The 24,111-nt window shown below is 42.5% G+C and overlaps 1 protein-coding gene across 5 annotated transcripts in view; it reads right to left on the bottom strand.

Annotated features, from left to right (window-relative positions):
* The window catches only part of LOC127568520 (kynurenine--oxoglutarate transaminase 3-like), an 85,680-nt gene that overhangs the window by 41,828 nt on the left and 19,741 nt on the right, over positions 1-24,111 (bottom strand). The window contains exons 1-5 of one of the 5 annotated variants that reach the window (XM_052012375.1): positions 14,849-15,017; positions 8,220-8,278; positions 7,466-7,688; positions 5,678-5,828; positions 428-577 (exon numbers count right to left, since the gene is read on the bottom strand). In XM_052012375.1, the coding sequence (XP_051868335.1) occupies positions 428-577; positions 5,678-5,828; positions 7,466-7,688; positions 8,220-8,256 (561 nt within the window). In that variant the 5' untranslated portion in view covers positions 8,257-8,278; positions 14,849-15,017. Of the gene's footprint in view, positions 1-427; positions 578-5,677; positions 5,829-7,465; positions 7,689-8,219; positions 8,279-10,704; positions 10,794-14,848; positions 15,018-24,111 lie in introns of those variants that run through there. The other 4 variants (XM_052012377.1, XM_052012376.1, XM_052012378.1 and 1 more) reach the window with 4 other exon arrangements.

Below are 24,111 nucleotides of genomic sequence, written 5' to 3' on the forward strand. Positions count from 1 at the left end.
GAGGAACTCAGGTCAGGCAGCATCCATGGAGGGAAATAAAGAGTCGACGTTTTGGGCCAAGACCCTTCATCAGGACCCTTTCCCTCCATGGATGCTGCCTGACCTGCTGAGTTCCTCCAGCAGTTTTTGTGTATTGCTCCAGATTCCAGCATCTGCAGAATTTCTGATGGCCTCATTAGTTCTGGTCTGTGAGGACAGACACATTGCTACTTTAACCTACTCCAGAGGCAACAGATTCCAGGTGAGACAAGTACAGAGCTTGGACCAAACTGGGACTCTCCCAGGTCACAGGGCTGAATCATTCACTCAACACATTCAGTTATTAGCAGAGTTATAAGTGGTGCCTGGTGTTTAACATTAATAAGCACATGATTACACAGCAGAATCAAACCTATGTGGAAAAAAAATCTAATCAGTTGCTCTTTACCTCATCTCCTTCGTCAATGAGTCCGAGTATGGAGTGCGAGAGAGAACCATACCCTCCAACTGTTACCACAATATCTTTATTTGGGTCAATTGATCGTCCACATACATGTCCATATAGTTCAGCAAGTGCCTTCACTAATGGAGGATGACCCTTGTGTGAAAAGGCAAAATACATTAACAAGTTATCAGTACCGGAAGTGTTTTTGTTAGGTGTACTTAGCCTTAATCTATGGACAGGCAAGGATTCAGGTTCCTATATCATGTAACAGGGCACTAAACACACCAAATTTGATCAAACTAATGGCTTTGGAGAGCAATTACTATGCTAACCAAAACCATTCTTCCTTTAAAAGAAATGCATTTGGAAAGATGTCCAAATAGGACAAACACCTTACGAGTTTATTTGTTGGAATACTTTTTTTTGAAAAAAATAGATCTAGAATTAAGTAATTTGAAATAATGTAACAATCTAAAGGAAATTTCTAAACACATGGGTGGAATTCCAGGATTCAATTCTGTTACCAAAGGAACTTTGTTTAACCAGAAGAATGCAAAGCTCAATAAATCAGACCTGCTCTGACATAATTGTGTCATCTACTGAAGGGAGAGAGGGAATGCAAATCCATGCCTAAAATTGAAATGAGTTCCAAACCGAGACCACTTTAACGTTACAGAAATAATGAGATTGTAGAAGTTCAACTGAAAGTGGCAGCCTTTAAAGGAAGTGGCAGTGTAGTGACGATGTTAATGGACCAACCATCCAGGTGCTTGAAGATGCAAGTTCAAGTCCTGCTACAGCAGATGCAGAATTTAAATGCTAAGACTAATCTGGTTCACTAATATCCTTAAAGGAGGAACCTGCCATTCCTCCCTAGCCAATCAGACCCACAGCATGTAGTTGGCATTGGAGGCAGTCCAGAAGAGATCCACTAGGCCAATTCCTGGGATGAGAAAGTTGTCATGGATCTATATTGTTTAGATTTGGGCAGAATGAGGGGTGATCTTGGGGGGGTGGGGGAATCCTTAGTGTACAGGACAGGGTAGATGTCTAGTTGCTTCTAATAGTGGAAGAATCACGAAGGAGGGGACACATTTGGGGGTAGTCATTTAAAGCAGAGGTGCGTTGGAACTTCTCACAGAGAGCAGTGAACCTCTGCAATTCTATACCCTGGAGGATTGTGGAGGCTAGATCATTGGGGGAATTTAAAGAGGGAGTAGATTTTTTATTTGGAAAAAAAATCAGGGAATTGAGAGCTATGGCAAAATGGCTCAGGGGAGGAGCCGAAGCAAATGTAGATCAGCCATTATCATGTTAAATGGGGGGGGGGGGGGGTTTGAGGGAAGACGTGGTCTATTCCTGCTCCTTTGTTTTTCTGTTCCTATGTTGACGGAACAGATCCAGCCAGTGTGGTTGGGATGGACGTTTAACGTTGGTCCAGCTAGTCACATCCACATCTTGTGAATGAATTGGAAATATTATTCCTAGGTATTCCTGGCTATGCTCCCAACATGAAAGACCTGCCTGAATCCCTCTTCTGCGTCAGGGTACCTGCATCTTCCAATGCCAGTGTAATTGGAGCAGAGATGTGGTAGCAACAGTAGGTACTGCCGTTCCTTAGGGTCCATTCGTTCCTTTACCACCAGGCTTCCAAAAAGTGAATGGAGAGTACCCTACTCCCTGTCCCTGATCCCAGTGGGAATTCTCAATCAATCAGCTTCATGAGTTTAAACATGGGAGTTCCCTGGTGTCAACAGGTGCCATGCTACAAATCTCTGCTCTGTGGCTCCAGAAGAAGAGCATGGGGAGAGCAAAATTACAAAAAAACTGTGGTCAAACATTAACTCATTGAAGGTGGCAGGAAACCACCAAAAATTAAACAGGGCAAACAAACAACTTGAATATTTCCTCAATGTCCTGCACATACCAAGTGTACTTTTTACCATTTCATAGAAGGAGGAGCCAGTGCCCATGTGGAATACAAGACAGAACCTCAGTTTTCAGAGCCGGTTCATTTTTTATGTCAATGAGAGACAGAAACTTTTATAAGTCTGAATACAGCAAATTGTAAACAAATTTAAAGGAGATATTAACTGAAGCCTTTATCTTTGCCTCAGCAATCTTTTTCTGTCAATTAGCAGTGATACACTAGAACGCTTAGATCCCTCTAGACTTCACTCATTTGCCGTCTCTTTCCATTTAGATAATAATCCACCTTTTAATTCTTCTTACTAAAGTGCATGACCTCACACTAAACTCCATTTGCCAGGTTTTGCCCAATCATTCAATCTATCCATATCCCGTTGCAGAATCACAATACCCCTCACCACAACATGCCTTTCTAACTTTTTGTATCATCAGCAAACTTGGAGACTTTGCATTTCATTCCGTCCTCCAGATCATTAATGCAAATATTAAACAACTGAGCGCTGAGAACTGATCCCTGGGGTACTCCACTAGTTACAGCCTAGAAACTCTGTTTTCTACGTGACAGTTTTCAATTCATGCCAACACACTTCCTCCAATACTGGGTTCATAATTATGCTCCAGTCCCTTATGTGGCACCTTGTCAGATGCCTTTTTGAAATCTAATTGCATTCCATCCACAGGATCCTCTCCATCAACCCTTCCTGTCTCATCCTCAAATTTGAGCAAGTTTGTCAAACATGATTTACCCTTCATAAATCACATTAACTAGGTTTGATTATATTCAGCTTTCCTAACTGATTAGCCATTTCCTCTTTGATTATTGATTCTCGCATCTTGTCAACGACAGACGTTAAGCCAACTGGTCCATAATCCTCCACCTTCTGCCATCCCTTTTTTTTAATTTCTTGGTTATCCTTTGCTGAATTCTGAAGCACATCCAATCCCCTTTTTTGATTCCTTGTAGCTTTGCAAATCTTTTTCTTTGATTTAATACCATCTTTAACTTTTCCTGTGATCTATGGTTGGGAAGGCACAAAACACCTTCCCTGCTGAGTCTTTGCACCTTAAAGGAAAGCATGTTTGTTGCATATCATGCATTATTTAAATGCGAGCCATTACCTAACCGCCGTCATTCCCTTCAACATAATTTCCCCAATCTACACAGACACCCCCTCTCCCATCTTGATAACTTCCAAAAAAAAAAGTCTGCTTTCTGATTGAACTACAATCATTTTCAGTCAAGTTTTGGTCACTCTTTTCTAGGGCCCCCTTTATTAATTAACCTTCTCTCACTGCACAATAGTACAGTAAATCCAAATCAGCCTGTTATCTACTTGGATTTTTTAGATCACATGAAGAATGATCTTGTATATATTTCAGGAATTCATCCTCTACATTGTTAGTACCAATTTGACTCACTCAGTCAGTGTGTGGATTGAAGTCCCCCATGATTACTGCATGACCTCTGCACCACTAATTTCCTCACTTAAATCATAAGATAAAGATAAGATATCTTTATTAGTCACATGTACATTGAAACACACAGTGAAGTGCACCTATTTTGCGTAGAGTGTTCTGGGGGCAGCCCGCAAGTGTCGCCGTGCTTCTGGCGCCAACATAGCATGCCCACAACTTCCTAACCCGTACGTCTTTGGAATGTGGGAGGAAACCGGAGCAGCCGGAGGAAACCCACGCAGATACAGGGAGAACGTACAAACTCCTTACAGACAGCAGCCGGAATTGAACCTGGGTCGCTGGCACTGTAAAGCATTACGTTAACCGCTACACTACTAATATTTGGAGGCCTTAATCAAGTTCCCACCAATGTTTTCTGTCTCCTGCCATTCCTTAGGTCTACCCAAACAGATTCAAGGCTAAGATCCTTTTGATCTACCCTGGTGCTGCCATCCCTTATTAACAGCAACACCCTTTACCACTTTTGCCCATCCTTCCCAAGTGTCAGCTACCCTGGGATATTCAATTCCCAGTTTGTAACCCTGCAGACGCATTGCATTCACAACTATTGTGCTATTAATTTATTCATATGTCTGCATATTGATGTAGTGCCTTTGAGAATTTTCCACACTCTGAACCTATCTGCCTTTCTTTTTCTCCTGTCTATTTATATTGCACACTATTTCTAACTTCCATTTCCAGCTTTGTTCCTCTCCCTTCCAAATAACCTCTCGAGTTCTCATCTCCTGACGCCAGTTTAAACCTCCCCCAAAATACCAGCAAACCCCACTCCACAAGGGCAATGGTCCCAGTCCTGTTGGGGTAAACCCCATCTGACTTGTACAGGTCTCACTTGCCCCAGGAGCTGTCCCAAGTCCTCAACAAATCCAAAGTCCTCCCCCCCTGCAACATTTCCCCAGCCACACATTCATCTGCTCTTTCCTCCTGTTTTGGTGCTGATAGCATGTGGCACTGGGAGTAATCCTCGAGGTTATTAGTGATCTTGCTTTGCAACCTTTTGCTGGCTGCCCAAAATTTGCTTGCAGGACCTAATCCCTCTTTCCACCAATGGTATTGGTACCAATCTGGACCTAGTTCTTCATCCTCTTCCTTCAGGGTACTCTGCAGCCATTCAGTGACTTTCTTGACCCTGGCACCATACCATCCTGAATGAACATCTAATGCCACAGAAATGTCTACTTGACCTCCCAAATGTTGAATCCCCTATCACCATTGCTCTCGCCCTTCTTGTCCCACCACCAACTCCTATGCTGCTGGGACCACATCCAGGGGTGGACTAGTAGTTCAGAAGTTGCAAGTTCAGATCCTACCATGGTCATTTAAGATCAAGCTCGGCGTAGAAATCCAACTTGTCAAGTAGAAGACAAGTATGCAAGACAAGTTTTTCACTGTACCTCGGTACAAGTGACAATAATAAATTGATACCAATACCAAATACCAGAAGGAAGCACACCAGTTGTTTTAGTCTGTATGCCCTAGTCTAAGTATATACACCAAGTGCCTCACCAGTGTGATTAACTCTCAATTGGTCTATTGAGATTTCAGGCCACGGGTGGGGATTTAATATCAGCCTTATCACAACATCATGAACAAATATTTAATGACTTTCCTCAGATAATATAATGCATCATTTTAGTACTCAACACTAAACAGGAAACCAACTCAGGTAGTCACAGAACAGTACAGCACTGGAACAGGCTCTTCGGCCCACAATGTTGTGCTGAACTAATTAAACAGATCATACCAAATTAAACTAATCCCTTCTGCCTGGTCCATATCCCTCCATTCTCTGCAAATTCATGTACCCATCTAAGAGCCTCTTAAATGAGCCAAACGAGAAGAACTTACAAACCCTCGCGTGTACTGATTCAGCATGAAGTTTTCACCTGTCGCTGCATCAGCCAGTGCTTCCTGCACATGAGAGGGAGGAGGCAGGTCCGGGAACCCCTGACCAAGGTTGATTACTCCTGGCTCAGCAGCCAGCTTGGTAAACTCAACCCTGTAAAACACAGCACACTTGTTAAACAGAGGAAGGCGTGGAAATTCACAACAGATCGAGAACACAGAACAGTACAGCACAGGAACAGGCCCTTCAGCCCTGTCTGTGCTGACCATGATGCCAAATTAAAGTAATCCTTTCTGCCTGCACGTGATCCATTTCCCTCCATTCCCTGCCTATTTAAAAACCTCTTGAACACCACAATCATATCTGATTCCATCACCTCCCCTGCCTGCACATTCAAGGCACCCTCCACTCTCTGTGTAAAAAAATTTACCCACACATCTCCTTTAAACTTTCCCCCTCTCACCTTAAAGCTATGCTCTCTATTATTCAATATTTCTACCCTGAGAAACAGATTCTGACTGTCTACCCTATCTATGCCTCTCATAATTTCTATCAGGTGTCCCCTCAGCCTCCAATGCTCCAGAGAAAACAATCCAAGTTTGTCCAACCTCTCCTTATAGCCAACACCCTCTAATCTGGCAGCATCCCGGTAAACCCCTTCAAGCACCCTCTCCAAAGTCTCCACATCCTTCCTGTTAAGGGGTGACCAGAACTGCACACAACATTCCAAGTGTGACCTTACCAAACTTTCATACAACTGCATCATGACTTCCTGAATCTTACACTCTATGCCTCGATTGATGAAGGCAAGCATGCCGTACTGCTTGCAGGACCTCATCCTTCTTTCCACCAACGGCTTTGGTACCAATCTGGACCTTTTTCTTTGCCCTCGTCCATCAGGATGATCTGCATCCATCCAGTGACTTCCTTGATCCTGGCAACACACCATCCTGGATAAACATCTAAATGTCACATTGATGCCTATTCCTCATTCCAGATCTGGCATTCAGGAGGACATGGACAGATGAAGGTTTTCAGCATGTGAGTACAGTTCTGGATCTGAAGCAGTAGAGGGAGTGTATGACCCTCCCAATTATCCTGCTCCAATGAAAATCTGACCTGTAGAGTAGAAGTGAAATAATCGAGCACCCTGGGGATATCAGTGCTACCAAACTAGCAGATTTTCTGGCCCATTGGATGTTACTCATATCACCCCAAAATTTTACTTCACTTTTTTTTTTGCCCCCCATACACTTTAGCATGACAAATTTTCCATGGTGAGTTTAAGAAGAGACACAAGAGACTGCAGATGCTGGAATCTGGAGCAACAAACAAGATGCTGGAGGAACACAGCAGGTCAAGGAGCATCTGTGGAGAGAACTGGACAGTCAACATTTCAGGTCGAGACCCTTCATCTCGACTGAAAGATAGAGGGGAGATGGCAAGTATAGAGAGGTGAGGGGAAGGGGTGGAGAAGGAGCTGGCAGGTGATAGGTGGGTCCAGGTAAGGAGGGGTAGCAGGCAGATGGAGGAGGGAAGAGTGGAGATAGTGACAGAGGCTGCAAGGTGACAGGTGGAGGCAACAAAGGGCTGCAGGTGGCGGAATTTGATAGGAACGGAAGGTGGAGCATGGAGACACAAAATTCTGCAGATGCTGGAATCTGGAGGTGAGGCAGGCAGATGGCGGGAGTGGACCTTGTGGGAGGATTGTGAGGGTGAAGTGCAGATGGAGGTGGGTGGAGGAGGAACTGGGTTGATCAGGAGAAAAGGACAGAGAGGGAGCAGTTTACCTGAAATTGGAGAATTCAATGTTCATGCTGTCGGGTTGTAGACGATCTAGGCGGAATATGGGGCGTTGTTCCTCTAGTTTGAGTTTAGCCTCACCCTGGCAGTGGAGGAGACCGAGGACAGACAGGTCTCTGTGGGAATGGGGAGGGGAATTAAAATGGCTGACAACTGGCAACTCCAGACGGCCACTGTTGATGGAGCGCAGGTGCTTGGTAAAGCGGTCGCCTTAAAGAGAATATGGGAGATAAGATGGGGCGTTTAAAGAGAGAATGGGAAAACAAGTTGAAAAATACAAACACTCCAGATCCTGGCCTGCACTCTGGACTCCAGCACCAGCCACACACCCAACCCACACTTGTAGTAGGACAAGGCTGACCTCACGACTCTGGGATCCGCTGATAAAGTCCATGGAAAACAAGGACTTAGCATAGTAATAAGTGAGCCAGATGCCCAATTAATCGGGACTTCAGAACAACTGGATACCTGATTACCAGAGCTTTCCTATAGTTGGGGAGCATAGCAGCAGCACAGAACAGTCAAGGTGAGTGCTTTGTTTCTGTGCTATACATTTAATGTAACCAATGAACACACAATCCCAACTGCACTACAATCCCAGCCAATATTTACGCAATTCCCAAAATTCATCAAGTGCCGTCAATCCATCATGAGCCTTGTGAAGAAAGCACATGCTAACATCTGAAGGAAACCTTATAGAATATAGGTCTGTACTGCAAGTATTTTAATGTTAGGACTCACCATACATTCTTATCCAGGCCTTCAATCCTCCTTGCATTTTTGTGCCTGAATAAAGTCATCTGCAAGTTGAAAGAAAGAGTTTTTTTTATGCATTTTGCAAGTATAATGTAATCACAAGCCTTTATAAAACAATGTTATGGTCAATCAATGAACAAGTAAAAGGTCTCAATATTTATCTTCCAAAAGACTGCACAACTTTCTGGCGTCCAAGGAAGAATATCTTCGTGATGTCTTCTTTATTTAAATATTCATGCAAGATATATGATGCTTCTGGCAAGGATAGCATTTACTTCCATCTCTGGAGGACTAGCACTTAATTCCAATTTTATTTTACTACTATTACAGCAAAGCTCGTTATCAGTAATGATTACTGCAAACCCAACAGGTTGTCATCAAAATTCATCTGGTTCACTAATGTTCTTAAAGGAAGGAAATCTACCAGTCTTACTTGGTCTGGCTCATGTGACTCTAGACCCAAGTGACTCTTAACCAAGCTCAGGAATAGGTTAGCAAACTACTTCATTCAGGGGACTTAAGAGTAAATTCTCCGGGTGCCGTGAGACTGGGGGTGGGAGGGCGTAAATTTGCATCTCCAGGTCAATGATCCAGCCAATTTTGATAAGAACCATAGAATACTAATCCAGTGACTTAACCATTTTGGATTCTAAAACTGCTAACTGTTGTTCAAAACCCTTGCCCCATGCACACACGTAAACAAGTCATCTTACCGGTGGGAGATTTAGTTTCAAATCCACATTGTCGTCCCAGCAACAACACCCACTGAAAAAAACCTTGGGTTAACTGGTTTAGTGAAACAGCTCAAGGCCCTGATAGATACTCTGCAGGTTGTTCCAAGCTTTCTCCCTTTGCTCTGCAACAAACTTCCTTCCCTAAAATTCAGCAAATACCTTACTTCTTATTAGCTTAGTGTTTTACTGTGATTTCCTTGCGCATCTACCTCTTTGAAGCTTCAAACATCCAATACAAAAGGTAGATAGAGGTATTAAAACTGAAAGAAATACCACAGACTGCCAGACACATTCGCTGATATCTGCACTCTACTTGTACTTACCATGCTTCCACTGATGGGACCCTTGTTATACTTTGCTTCTATTTGGAGACACAAGAGACTGCAGGTGCTGAATCTGGAGCAACAAACAAGATGCTGGAACCCAGCGAGGAAGGTCTCGACTGTCCATTTCCCTCCACGGATGCTGCCTGACCCACTGAGTTTCCCCAGCATCTTGTTTGCTTCCAACAGTCTCATTTCCCCATTGGTTTTTATCTGTTCTCTCAATCCGCTGAACTCTGTCTCCCACATTCTCAAGTTCCTCTTTCATCTTCCACTCCTTCCTCAATTCTCCCTTGAGCCTTCCTGCTATCCCTTGAGTTTAAGTTAATGCAGGTGAACAAAGACCATTGCAGTAAAGGAGCAAATGTGGAGCAGAAAGCAAAACCAATTTGGTTCCTGTAGGTATTCACATTCCTTATTCGTACACAATCAGTTACTGCTGATGGATATACGAAGGATTTGAAACAATACAACGTAAACCACCACAACAATAGAAAATGACTGCATCATAGACTTTTGGCACGAGATCCAGCACTGTCTCACACAATTGCAGCGCTATCTGTCTTGTACGCTACTATTGAGAAACTGAGATATGGGACCAAGACCCAGAGGTCAGCACCACTACCTTAGGAAGAGAATGGAATATGTCAGCACAAAAAAAGCCACAATGTGCGGGGAATGAATGAGTCACAGAATAATAATCAAATAGGATTGGATTACAAGTGAATGAAATCATTGATTTTAAAAGTGGTACAGAGGGAAACGAGGTTTGGGGAAACCGAGAATTAATTTTCCAAGGGAATGAAAATTCAAACAAGGCTTTAATAGAAGATTCACCAACATGGCTTTCAATGTCCGGTGATACTAAGATCGCAGCACAAGAACTCAGATGTAAATACAGTTTTTATTATCTCACATCATTTCAAAGTGCTCCCCGACCATCACATTGTGTTTACTGTAAAATCACAAACTAAGCTGTTTGCGAGGTTCTACCTGCATGATTAGAGTGATGGCCAGCACTTTGGAAAAATCTCTGCCTGTTGAAAACTGTCATGTGATCTTAGATACCAACCAGAAGGAGGTAGAAAGACCTTCAGTTAGCATCGTATTGCAACATGTGGCACTTCAGACAATGACCCAGCACCATGAGGTGACAGGCTGTTCTTAGACCTTAAAGCACAGCTGAAATTCAAGAGTGACCGATACAAATAAAGGAGAGCTACTAATATTCCAAAGTGACAGTGTTATTCCTAAAGGATTCCCAGAGTGAGGTGGGATCCTGGAGGAATAATAGGTTTGCCAGCAGAAAAAGAAATAAAATTCCATTCAGCAGGCAGAACACCTGCAATTGGTTAGAAGGTTTCTTTAAACATCAATGGGACAATAGTTGTCCAAAAGCAAAAAGCGGCTTACCGTTGAGGTAGAAAATGTTACAGCACTTGAAGAATGAAGACAGTTCCGTGCAGTTTTGATACATTTCAGCAAACAAGTGAGGTACATGGCTGCCACAAGGAATCCAAAAGAAAGACAACTCAATGGTGATTACAGCTTAAAAGTAAAGTGTTTGGGAGTTCTTGATGATATGCAACGAGGTGATATCAATGTAAGTTCATACCTTCATTATTTCTTTTCAATGCATTGCCAATATATATTTTCTGACTATACCTCTCACTGCCTTGGTGAAGCAGCCAGCATAATCAAAGACCCCACCCACCTGGGTCATTCTCTCTTCTTCCCTCTTCTATCAGGTATAAGATACAGGAGCCTGAGGGCACGTACCACCAGGCTTAAGGACAGCTTCTACCTCACTGTGATAAGACTATTGAATGGTTCCTTCATATGATGAGATGGACTCTTGACATCACAATCTACCTTGTTTGACCTTGCACTTTATTGTCTACCTGCAATGCACTTCCCTGTAGCTGTGACACTTTACTCTGTATTCTGTTATTGTTTTTACCCTGTACTACCTCAATGCACTGTGTAATGAACTGATCTGTATGAACGGAATGTAAGACAAGTTTTTCACTGTACCTCGGTACAAGTGACAATAATAAACCAATACCAATATATGTACATAGATCCTGCTTCCTAATTTGGCTTAAAATGAAATTAAAAACTCCAATTTTTTTTTACAGCATTTACAGTTTGGCCTTGCATACAGAAAATATTGAAGTTAAAATCCAGAACAAAATTTCATAAGATTTGAAAATTGAAGCTGGAAGGTTCTACTGTACAATGTTTCTATTGTAACCTTCATACTAGACATGTTCTCAGAAAACACTCAAGCCCCTTTAATTGTTGATAACAAAGAATTGGTGGGACGTAAACTAGTAGTGTGGCAGATGAAAATGTTGAGGCAAATATAGAAGTTAAGGTCAGCACATCCAGTAGGCAGGACAGAGGATGAGGAAGGTCTGATGGACTAAACTTCATTTATTTTATTGCAAAAACCCTGACAGATAAGGCAAATGAATGCAGGTCATGGATATGCACATGGGGCTGGGATATTATGGCTAGTACAGAAATATGGCTGAGGGATAGGCAAGGCAGGTAGCTCAATGTTCCGGGGTACAGATGCTACAAGCATGATAGAGGTGAAGGTAAGAGAGGAGGAGGGTGGTATTTTTGATTAGGGAGAAAATCACGGTAGTACTTAGAGACGATATTCCTGGGGGATCATTCAGTGAGGCTATATGGGTAGGACTTAGAAATAAGACAGGGCGATGACTTTGATGGGATTTTACTATATGCTCTCCCAAATAGACAGAAGGACAAATATGTAGGAAGATCACAGGTAGATGCAAGAATAATAGGGTTGCAATTGTAGGTGATTTTAACTTCCCTAGTATTGACTGGGACTGTCAAGGTGGTAAGGGTTTGGATGGGGCAGAATTTGTTGAGCATGTCCAGGAAAGTTTTCTGAAGCAATATGTAGATGGCCCTACTAGAGAGGGGGCATCACTCAACCTTCTATTGGGAAATGAGGCTGGGCAAGTGGCTGAAGTGTCAGTGGGGGAGCACTTTGGGACCAGTGACCACAATTCTATTAGTTTGAAAATAATAGTTACGGAAAGAGATAGGAGTGGTCCACAAATTAAAGTGGGGCAAGGCTAACTTTGATGGTGTTAGACAGGAACTTGCAAAGGTAGATTGGGAGAGGTCTTAGTAGGTAAACGGACACCTGGCAAGTGGGAGGCTTTAAAAAGTGAGATAGGGAGAATTCAGAGCCATCATGTTCCTGTTAGAATGAAGGACGAGGCTGGCAGGATTAGGGAATCCTGGCTGACGAATGATATTGAGGCTCTGGTCAAGAAAAAGGATCTGTAGAGAGCAGCTTGCAACAAGTCGCCATGCTCCAGTGCCATCTTGCTAGGAGGCATTTGTCAGGTATAGGCAGCTGGGATCAAGCAAATCCCTTGAGGAGTATGAGGGATGTTACAGTACACTTACGAAGGAGAGCAAAAAGGGGACTTGAGATGTCCTTGGCAGATAAGGTAAAGTAGAACCCCAAGAGATTCTACAAGTATATTAAGAACAAAAATGTAACTGGGGAGAGAATAGGTCCCCTTAAGGATCAGTGTGGTCCTCTCTGTGTGGAGAAGTTGGAGAAACTTGGGTTGTTTTCTCTGGAGCACCAGAGGCTGAGGGGAGACCTGATAGAAGTTTATGAGATTATGAGAGGCTTTTTTAGGGTAGACTGTTGGAATCTTTTTCCCCGGGGTCAAAAGGTCCAATATTGGAAGGCATGCATTTCAGGTGAGAGGGAGTAAGTTCAAAGGAGATGTGTGGGGAATTTTTTATTTACACAGAGTGGTGGGTGCCTGGAATGTGCTGCCAGGGGTGGTGGTGGAGGTAGATACAATAGGGGTGTTTAAGAGGCTCTTAGATAGGCACATGAATGTGCAGAGAATGGAAGGATATAGATATTGTGTAGGCAGAAGGGATTAGTTTAGTTACGCGTTTAATTACTAGTTTAATTAGATTGGCACAACATTGTGGGCCGAAGGGCCTGTTCCTGTGCTGTACTGTTCTATATTCTATTTATTAACTTCATGCCTCCAAAAGTGTGGTGTCACCTGGTCAGCCCTGGTCTCTATCACAGACGTTCCTTTTGTCCTCTTGATCCCTCACACTCCCGGCAACTTAAACACACACGTTTTCCCACGTTTCCAGTTCTAACGAAAGATTGTTGCCTTGACACTTTAAGTTGGTTTTTCTCTCCACAGATACTGCCTGACCTGCTGAGCGTTTCCAGCAGTGTTTATTTCAGTATCTCTGAGCGAGTAATCTAGACCAACAGTACTCATAGTCCCTAACAATATGGTTTAGACTCGTAGGCAAAAATTGTTCCTCAATATGCAACCTAGACAGCAGTTACTCATGTCCTGGACAGGTTTCAATCTCTTAGAATAGTTAACTCCTGAAATAATTATTGCATTCTATTTCTAGGACTTCATCATGAGTGGAATAATTTTGTATAAAGATATGATTGCAGTTCAGTAAGCTAGTGATTATAAAAATTGGGGAGATACAGTGGACATTAAGGACACTAGGATAGACACACTAGAGATTCTGCAGATGCTGGAATCTGGAGGAGTTTGTACCTTCTCCAATGTCTGCATGGGTTTTCTCCCACATTCCAAAGACGTATGGGTTAGGAGCTGTGGGCATGCTATGTTGGCACCGGAAAAGTGGCAACACTTGCGGGCTACCCCCAGCACATTCTCAGTAACGCAAAAATTCGCATTTCACTGTGTGAGTCAACGTACATGTGATGAATAAATAAATATGGAGGAACTTAGCAGGTCAGGCAGCATCTATGGAGGGAAATAAATAGTCAACGTTTCTGGTCAAGACACTTCATCAGGACTCCAGGACTTTAAAGACACTAGATATGTTTGTAAACTTCTTCAAAACCTCAGCACTTTGTAAATGTTTCATTTCTGTAACAGTGGATCACAGACAGAGCAGATGCAAATTCAAATGGTGCACGTTAAGTTGCCTTGTAACGAAATTACTAACATTTATGCTGTTACTATAACGCAGTAAAACATCTCAACACGTTGCATGCTAGTGCAACCTGTCCAAAGCGGCCAGCTCCAGCCAGATAAAAGCCTGGTTAAATTGGCCAGTGACAGCCTTGAAGACAGAGGCAGCAACGTTCAGAAGTGAATTGGGGAATTTGGAAACCGGGCGTTCTGAAAGAGCAGCGGCCTGCGAAGTGAAGGAGAGGAGGGTGAGGAGATGAACAACAGACAGAGCTTTAACCCAATGACGCGTTTTAATGGAATATGTAGGGGGAGGGAGCTGTTACAGACTCTATTTCCACTGGTTGTTAGGTCATTTAATTTAAGGTCGTAAAGTCAAGGCACGAAGCAAAAGGAAAGCTTAGAATATATTTTTGTTCATGCATGAAGTTTTAGCTTACAGACTGCCCCACCATTGGTTCTAGCAATAGATTGCAAAATGCAAACAGGAAGGGTTAAGGGAGAAAACAAGAGGATTGCAATGCAAGGACACGACCTGAATCTGGCCGAAATTCCAAATGCCCTACCTGGCGTCGTGCAGTTTGGCGTAAATGCCCGGTGAGGCTGGTGAGAGGTTGGAGAGCCCCTTGTATGGGAGGGTTCACACGGCCGGCACAGGAAGGAATAGGTTTCCGGATGCTGGTGGCTCACGGAACCAGTTGCCGGTCCTGCAGCGGTGGTGCGGGCAAGGAGAATGCTGGCTGCCCCGTGACACAGAGGGAGGAACCGGTTCGGTGACTTCCAGCCCTCGGCGCATTCCTGTATATTAACCCCTTGTCGGGTGCCAGCCGACAACATTCGTCGTCGTTAATCGCTGGGTGAAGTTAGTCACCCGGCAGCCATTCTATTTTCCTATGGTATTCCTCCGCTAATTTTCCCTGGTCTCCCCACAACCTCAACAATTCTAGCACGAGGCTCAGTTATTCACAGAAATCAATCAACTCCACACAGATGGCACCCGAGGTCAGGATCGAACCCGGATCATAGATCATAGAAGAGTTCAGCACAATACAGGCCCTTCGGCCCACAATGTTGTGTCGCCCTTTAAACCTCGCCTAAGACTATCCAACCTCTACCTCCCCCGTATCCTTCTATTTTAAATTCCTCCACATGCTTATCTAGCAATCTCTTGAATTTGACCAATGTACCTGCGTCCACCACCACCCCAGGCAGCGCATTCCATGCCCCAACCACTCTCCGGGTAAAAAACCTTCCTCTGATGTCTCCCTTGAACTTCCCACCCATTACTTTAAAGCCATGACCTCTTGTATTGAGCATTGGTGCCCTCGGAAAGAGGTTCTGTCTGTCTATCTATTCCTCTTAATATTTTGTACACCTTTATTATGTCTCCCCTCATCCTCCTCCTCTCCAAAGAGTAAAGCCCTAGCTCCCTTAGTCTCTCCTCATAATCCCTGGAACTGTGAGACAGCAGCTCTCCCAAATGAACCACTGTGCCGCCCACTGTTTATATTGTAATTTTTTGTGGCTAATTCCAAGTTGTTTGCTTATTTTTCTTTATCTTAATGTGTTAAAATTATTTTCTAGGATGTTTAGGGTCATAGGATCCTGAAGTCCCGCAAAACGGGACATGAGATAACTTTGGCGGATAAGGTAAATGAGAATCAACAGAGATTCTGTAAGTATATTAAGAGCAAAGGGGTAACTAGGGAGAGGATAGGGATCAGTGTGGTCATCCTGTGGGCAGACACGGTAGTGTAGCCGTTAGTGTAATGCTATTACAGCAGTAGTGACCAGGGTTCAATTCAGGCCGCTGTCTGTAAGGAGTTTGTACATTCTCCCCGTGTCAGCGTGGGTTTCCTCCGGGTGCTCCAGTTTCCTCCCACATTCCAAAGACATACGGGTTAGGAGGTCGTGGGCATGCTATGTTGGTGCCGGAAGCGTGGCGACTCTTGCAGGCTGCCCCCAGAACACTCTACGCAAAAAGATTTATTTCACTGTGTGTTTCGATGTACATGTGACTAATAAAGAAATCTATGTGAGGAGCAACAGGAAATGTGTGAGGTCTGAAATTAATATTTCTCCTCTGTGTTTACTTTGGAGAAGGTCATGGAACACGGGATTTGGGGAATAGAATAGTGATGTCTTGAAACATATCCACATTACAAAAGAGGGGTTGCTGGTGGTCTGAAAGTGCATAAAGGTGGATAAATCCCTGACACCTGACCAAATGTATCCTATAACATTGTGGGAAGTCAGGGAAGAAATTGCTGGGGCCCTGGCAGAGATATTTGTCTCATTGTTAGCCACGAGTGAGGTATTAGAAGAATGGAGGGTGGCTACTGTTGTGCCTTTATTTAAGAAGGGCTACAAGGACAAGCCAGGGAATTACAGGCCGGTGAGCCTAACATCAGTGGTGGGAAAGTTATTGGAGGGGATTTTGAGAGACAGGACTTATTTGCATTTGGAAAGGCAGTGACTGATTAGGGATAGTCAAAGTGGCTTTGTGCATGGGAAATCATATCTCACGAATTTGATTGAGTTTTTGAAGAGGTGACCAAGAGGATTGACCCGGGCAGGGTAGTGGATGTTGTCTACATGGACTTTAGCAAGGCCTTTGACAAGGTCCTGCAACAGTCTCCGAACTATTTGAAGGACCTGCACATTCTCCTCTTGCAAATCATGCAATGTGACATTCAGATCTTTCTACAGCTCAGAGCTCTGCAATCTCTGATTGTTTAGATAACATTCTTTTTTATTTTTCTTGCCAAATGGATAAGTTCATATTTTTCCTCACTGTACTGTCACAAACCAGCAACAAAAGAAACACACTGTGCATGATTCAGTGTTAAAAACTATTTTATTAATCACTACTTATGATAATACGTAAAATAAAAGTAAAAATGTTAGTATGTTAGAATTCAAAAATGTTAAACCTCGAACGTTAACCCCAAAACTAAACTCTTCGTGTGTGTGTGTGACAAAGTCCAAAACTCCCAGTTCCAGAATGGTTCTTAAAGTTCAGTTCCGCAAGCCATAAGGTGAAACATGAGCAAGGGCTTCTTCAACAACCACCGTTGTCTGAAGATAAGATGTAGATGTAGAAAAACATAGAGAGAGTACATACGAAATCCAAATGTTCCACGATGGAACCCAAACGACACTTCAGTGTTTACTCGGTAGTGACTTCCTCACCCCGAAAAGCATCCGAACCGTGGTCGTCCACATACAAATACCTGTTTCCTTCTACAGGTCAGCAACAAAGTGAACTCCACCGGATTACTTCCAACTTCCATACATGGATTTCAGTGGCAAACACAGTTATTGTTTCTCATCCATCGATAGAGAAAACAAGCAGGCTGGTGTCTCTCTCCCTTCTCTCTCTCTCCTTCTTCTTCTTCTTACTTCTTCAACAACGTCATTACGTCCTTTATCTTCTATTGACGTAAGCACGCCCCACACACACATACACACACACTCTCTATCTTAAAGGGACTTTCACTGAGTCCATAACACCTCCCACCTAAAAAAAATTTTTCCCAAGAAAAATTCAACCGCGCATACAGTTAGTAATGTTAATAATTATCATGCTACACAACTACAGACTATCAGATTAGTACAGATACGTTTCCCATTTAACATCGGGAAAGACAATCAGCAATCACATTATCTTTGCCTTTAATGTGAGTTATCATGAGATCAAACTCTTGCAAAATTAAACTCCAGTTTAACAGCCTTCTGTTCTTGTTTTTGACTCGGCTCAGAAACACCAATGGGTTATGATCTGTATACACAGTCAATGGTTTCTGAGCGGTGCAAACATATACACTGAAATGTTGCAAGGCTAAAACAAGCGACAGTAATTCTTTCTCTATGGTGGAATAATTCTTTTGATGCTCATTAAATTTCTTTGAAAAGTAAGCTACAGGATGGTCAATATCATCAAGGTCACCCTTCTGCAACAACACAGCTCCTGCAGCTTCATCACTGGCATCTACTGCTAATGAAAATGGCTTTTCAAAGTCAGGTGTTCTGAGCACAGGATGGTAGCATAAAATGGCTTTCAGCTTCTTAAATGCTTCTTGACAAGAATCTGTCCAAACAAACTTTACTCCCTTCTTCAGAAGATTAGTTAGGGGAAGAGCAATATCAGCAAAATTTTTACAAAATTTTCGATAATATCCAACCATTCCCAAAAATCTTCTAACAGTCCTCGTACCTGTGGGAATAGGGAACTCAGATATTGCTTGAACTTTTGCCTGAACAGGAGCTTGCTTGCCTTGACCTACAACATAATCAAGATACGTCACAGTGGCATGGCCAAATTCACTTTTAGCCAAGTTAACTGTAAGGTTAGCCTTGGAAACTCTTTCAAACAACCTTTCTAACGCAGAGATGTGATCTTCCCAAGTATCATTCCCAGTCACTAAGTCGTCAATGTAGGCATCTGTATGTTTTAACCCATGAATCACTGAATTAATCATTCTTTGAAATGTTGCCGGAGCATTTTTCATTCCAAATGGCAAAACATTGTATTCATACAATCCAGAAGGGGTTACAAAGGCTGAAATCTCCCTTCCTCTATCTGTTAATGGAACACACCAGTACCCTTTTAATAGGTCAATCTTTGTAAGAAATTTTGCCTTTCCCACTCTGTCTATGCAATCATCCACCCTAGGAATAGGGTAAGCATCTGACTTTGTTACAGCATTCACTTTCCTGTAATCTGTGCAAAATCTAACAGTTCCATCAGGTTTAGGTACAATAACACAGGGCGAACTCCAATTTGAAGTAGAATGTCTAATAATATCATTTTCCAACATGTATTTTATTTCCTGATCAACAAGTTTACTTTTTTCCACATTCATTCGATATGGGTGTTGTTTGATTGGTTTTGCATCCCCAACATCATGGGTAATTATCGATGTTCTGTTTGGAACATCTGGGAACAGATTTTTAAATTTTAAAATTAATTCTCTCATCTGTTGTTTTTGTGAAACTTGTAAATGGTCCAACTTCGTTTCAAGGTTCTCCAGGATATTTTGGTTTTTTAGTTTTGATGGAACAATATTTGGTCTAAATTGGCCTTCCTCAACATCAACATCAGGCATTCTAGAAACAACCTTTACATCATCCACCAAGGCCACAACTGAATCCCTCTCATAATAAGGTTTTAGCATGTTTACATGACAGAGTTGTGTTTTCTTGCATCTATCTGGTATTTTGATTATATATGTTAAATCAGTCACTCGAGATTCAATAACATAGGGTCCAGAAAAACGAGCTTGCAAGGGATTATTTTGGCTAGGGAAAAATACCAACACCTTTTGCCCCACTGCGAATGTCCTAGGCCGAGCACGTCTATCAAAATATGTCTTCATTCTTATCTGGCTTGTTTTCAGATTCTCTCTCGCTAGCTGGCAGACTCTCTCCAACCGAGTTTTAAATTTTTTTGGAAATGGGGAGGTCTCCATTTCCTCATTAACACTCCATTTTTGACATAATATCCACTTGGCACTTCCTCAATCTCCTCACATGAGAGTACTTTTTCTTTCAATTCTGTCAACTCAGGGTCCTTTGTCTGTTCCACCATAAAATCCTTCCTCGACAAAGACAAATCTTTAAATTCAGGCTCACTATAAGGATGTTGATCCTCCAGTGAAGACAGAAAAGTCTCAGATAAGGCATCATAATTTTCTTCCTGTTTAGGACTGTCACAAGGAACTACATCAGACTGCACCGGACTGTCTGTCTTGGCTAATTCTTTAGCTCTAGCTCGAGTCACCGCACATGATGGGTAAACATCTGGATCATTCTCAGACTCATCAATCCTTGGTTTGGTTGTTAACCGTACCACAGGAACACTTTCTCCATCTGCAAGGTCATTTCCCAATAACAAAGAAACTCCTTCCACTGGCAAACTAGGTCTTATCCCTATCTCGACTGGTCCTTCTACGAACTTTGACTTTAAAATCACCCTGTGAAAAGGGACAGACATGGTCTCACCTGTAACGCCTCGTACTAGATTTACTTCACCAGTGTCACTTTCTTCACCAAAATTTAAAACACTGTCCAGCAAGAGAGATTGACTAGCCCCAGTATCTCTAAGAATTTTCACTGGCACCTGGGGTGACTCATCATTCAGTGAAACAAAACCCTCTGATACATACGAACGGAATTCTTTTCTCACCTCCTCCAACTTTTCCGCTTTTCCCTCTTGCAAGGACTGATCTTTAACAGCATCTCCTAAACCTTTTTGATTTTTAATTGCCTGAAAGCAAGCATTGGGCCCAGCTTCCTTCTTTTTCTTCAAAAGGGCACAATTAGATATCACGTGGCCAGGTTTCCTACAGTAATAACAAGTACGCTCAACAGGTTTCTCCAGCCCTGGCTTCTTTTCATCTTTTCCTTTTTGATTACCTCCCAATTTAATCTCTGGTTTACCTGGATTGTCTTTGTAACTCTTTTGAAAGGTTTTAGGTTGTCCCCATTTGGATTTATGGGTTAAAGCATAATCATCTGCCAACCTAGCAGTTTCTTGTAAAGTTTCCACTGCCTTTTCATTTAAATATGTTGTTAATTCAGCTGGAACACATCTTTTAAAGTCTTCCACTAGTATCAATTCTGTCAATTTATCATAATCCCCATCTACATTTTTAGCCAGGCACCATCGTTCAAAACATATTCTCTTTCCATTGGCAAATTCCATATGTCTGATCTGCAGATTTCCTCAAGTCTCTGAATTTTTGTCTATAAGCCTCAGGGACCAATTCATAGGCCTTCAATATAGCTTGTTTTACCTTGGTATAATCAGCTGCATCCTCAGCAGACAAAGCAGAATAAGCTTTTTGAGCTTTACCTTTAATCACACTCTGTACCATAAGAGCCCATCCTTTCCTTGGCCAGTTTGAACTCACAGCAACCTTTTCAAAATGTTGGAAATACTGATCAACCTGATCTTCTTCAAACGGAGGGACTAATCGAACCTCCCTGCTGGCTGAAAAACCATCATCAGAATCAGATTCCGAACTCCTACGCTTCATTTGTAACTCATGCTGCCTCTTTTTCTCCTCGTTATCCAGCTCCATCCTCCTCAATTCCATCTGCTTCATTGCTAGATCAGCCTCTATCTTCATCTGAGTTATCTTTTGTTCAGTCTCTAATTTCTTTTGTTCGGCCTCTAATTTCTCTCGTTCGGCCTCTATCTTTAACTGGGTTTGCTCTCGTTCAGCCTCTAATCTCTTTTGCTCTCGTTCAGCCTCTATCTTTACCAGCTGCACCTGTGCCTCAGAAATTGCTATTTCACTGCCAGGAAACTGTTTTAACACTTCCTTCTCAAACACCTTTTCCACATAATGGCCAGCTATCAGTCTCTGAATATCTGCCTTTCTCATAGACTGCTTTACTTCTGTAAGGTTTAGCCTTGTAGCAATCTTTATCAAATCATCCTTTTTCGCCACCTCCAATCCCTTTTGGGTTGGTGACTCCAAAAATGCCTTAATATCCATTGCTGCTGGTTTCCACACACACAAGCCAATTAAAAAGAATTTATCAGACCTTCCTCAAAAATCTTTGGATTGAATCTCGAACAAATCTCGTCAATCTGGGGTACAATCCCAGACGACACTCGTTAACCTTGGATTGGATCCCGGACGAATCTCGTTAACCTTGGGAACTATCCCGGACGAGCCCCCAATTTTGTCACAAACCAGCAACAAAAGAAACACACTGTGCATGATTCAGTGTTAAAAACTATTTTATTAATCACTACTTATGATAATACGTAAAATAAAAGTAAAAATGTTAGTATGTTAGAATTCAAAAATGTTAAACCTCGAACGTTAACCCCAAAACTAAACTCTTCGTGTGTGTGTGTGACAAAGTCCAAAACTCCCAGTTCCAGAATGGTTCTTAAAGTTCAGTTCCGCAAGCCATAAGGTGAAACATGAGCAAGGGCTTCTTCAACAACCACCGTTGTCTGAAGATAAGATGTAGATGTAGAAAAACATAGAGAGAGTACATACGAAATCCAAATGTTCCACGATGGAACCCAAACGACACTTCAGTGTTTACTCGGTAGTGACTTCCTCACCCTGAAAAGCATCCGAACCGTGGTCGTCCACACACAAATACCTGTTTCCTTCTACAGGTCAGCAACAAAGTGAACTCCACCGGATTACTTCCAACTTCCATACATGGATTTCAGTGGCAAACACAGTTATTGTTTCTCATCCATCGATAGAGAAAACAAGCAGGCTGGTGCCTCTCTCCTCTCTCTCTCCTTCTTCTTCTTCTTCCTTCTTCAACAACGTCATTACGTCCTTTATCTTCTATTGATGTAAGCACGCCCCACACACACATACACACACACTCTCTATCTTAAAGGGACTTTCACTGAGTCCATAACAGTACTCCATTTGCCAGACCTTAGCCCATTCATTTGACCTATCCATATCTATTGGTAGTCTCCTCTTCACAGTTTACTTCCTGACCTATTTTTCAGAATTAAGCAAATTTTGTAGCCATGCCCCTGGTGCCTTCATCAAAGCCACCTCTCTGAATTATAAAACGTTGAAGCTCCAGCTCAGTTTTGCATTGTTATCCTGGACTCTGTATAAATTTCTACTCATTATCGAGGACTGCCGTCAAATAGGTTGTTTACAATGAGGTACGGCGGATGCTGTAATCTGGAGCAACAATCTACTAGAAGAACTCATCGGGTTGAGCAGCATCTGTGGGAGGAAAGAAATTGTCAATGTTTCGAATCGAAACTCTGCATCCGGACTTGTATTGGTATTGGTTTATGATTGTCACTTGTACCGAGGTACAGTGAAAAACATGTCTTGCATACCGATCGTACAGGTCAATTCATTACACAGTGCAGTTACATTGAGTTAGTACAGAGTCCATTGATGTAGTACAGGTAAAAACAATACAGTACAGAGTAAAGTGTCACAGCTACAGGGAAAGTGCAGTGCAATAAGGTGCAAGGTCACAACAAGGTAGATCGTGAGGTCATAGTCCATCTCATTGTATAAGGGAACCATTCAATAGTTATCACAGTCTTATCACAGTGGGGTACATTTAGACAGGTGCATGGATAGTAAAGGTTTATAGGAATATGAGCCAAACGCAGGTAAATGGGACTAGCTTGGATAGACCTCTTATAAGGTATCTTTATTAGTCACACGTACATCAAAACCCAGAGTGAAATGCATCTTTTGTGTAGAATGTTTTGGGCGCAGCCCGCAAGTGTTGCCATGCTTCCGGCGCCAACATAGCATGCCCACAACTTCTTAACCCGTATGTCTTTGGAAAGTGGGAGGAAACCAGAGCACCCGGTGGAAACCCATGCGGACACGGAGAGAACATACAAACTCCTTACACACAGCATCCGGAATTGAATGTGGGTCGCTGGCTCTGTAATCTTGGTCAGCATGGACAAGTTGGGCCAAGGGGCCTGTTTCCATGCTGTATGACTATGACCAATCCCTGTGGTACACCAGTTATTACATCTTGCTAAGCAGAAAAAGGCCTATTTATGGCTACTCTCTGTTTCCTATTAGCCAGCCAACCTTCTATCAATGCTGAAATGTTACCTCCTGAACCATGAACTTTTATTTTGTGCAATATTTTTGATGTGGCACCTTACCAAATACTTTCCAGAAATCGTAGTATATAGTACGTCAATGGTTGCACTTTATCCACAGCATTGGCTGCTTCATCAAAGAATGGTAAATTGATCAAACATGATTTCCTGTTCACAAAACCATGTTGACTATGCCTCATTACCATGAATTTCTAAGTGTCGTATTATAATGTCTCCAATAAT

Source organism: Pristis pectinata, chromosome 3, assembly GCF_009764475.1.
Source record: "Pristis pectinata isolate sPriPec2 chromosome 3, sPriPec2.1.pri, whole genome shotgun sequence".
NCBI lineage: Eukaryota > Metazoa > Chordata > Chondrichthyes > Rhinopristiformes > Pristidae > Pristis > Pristis pectinata.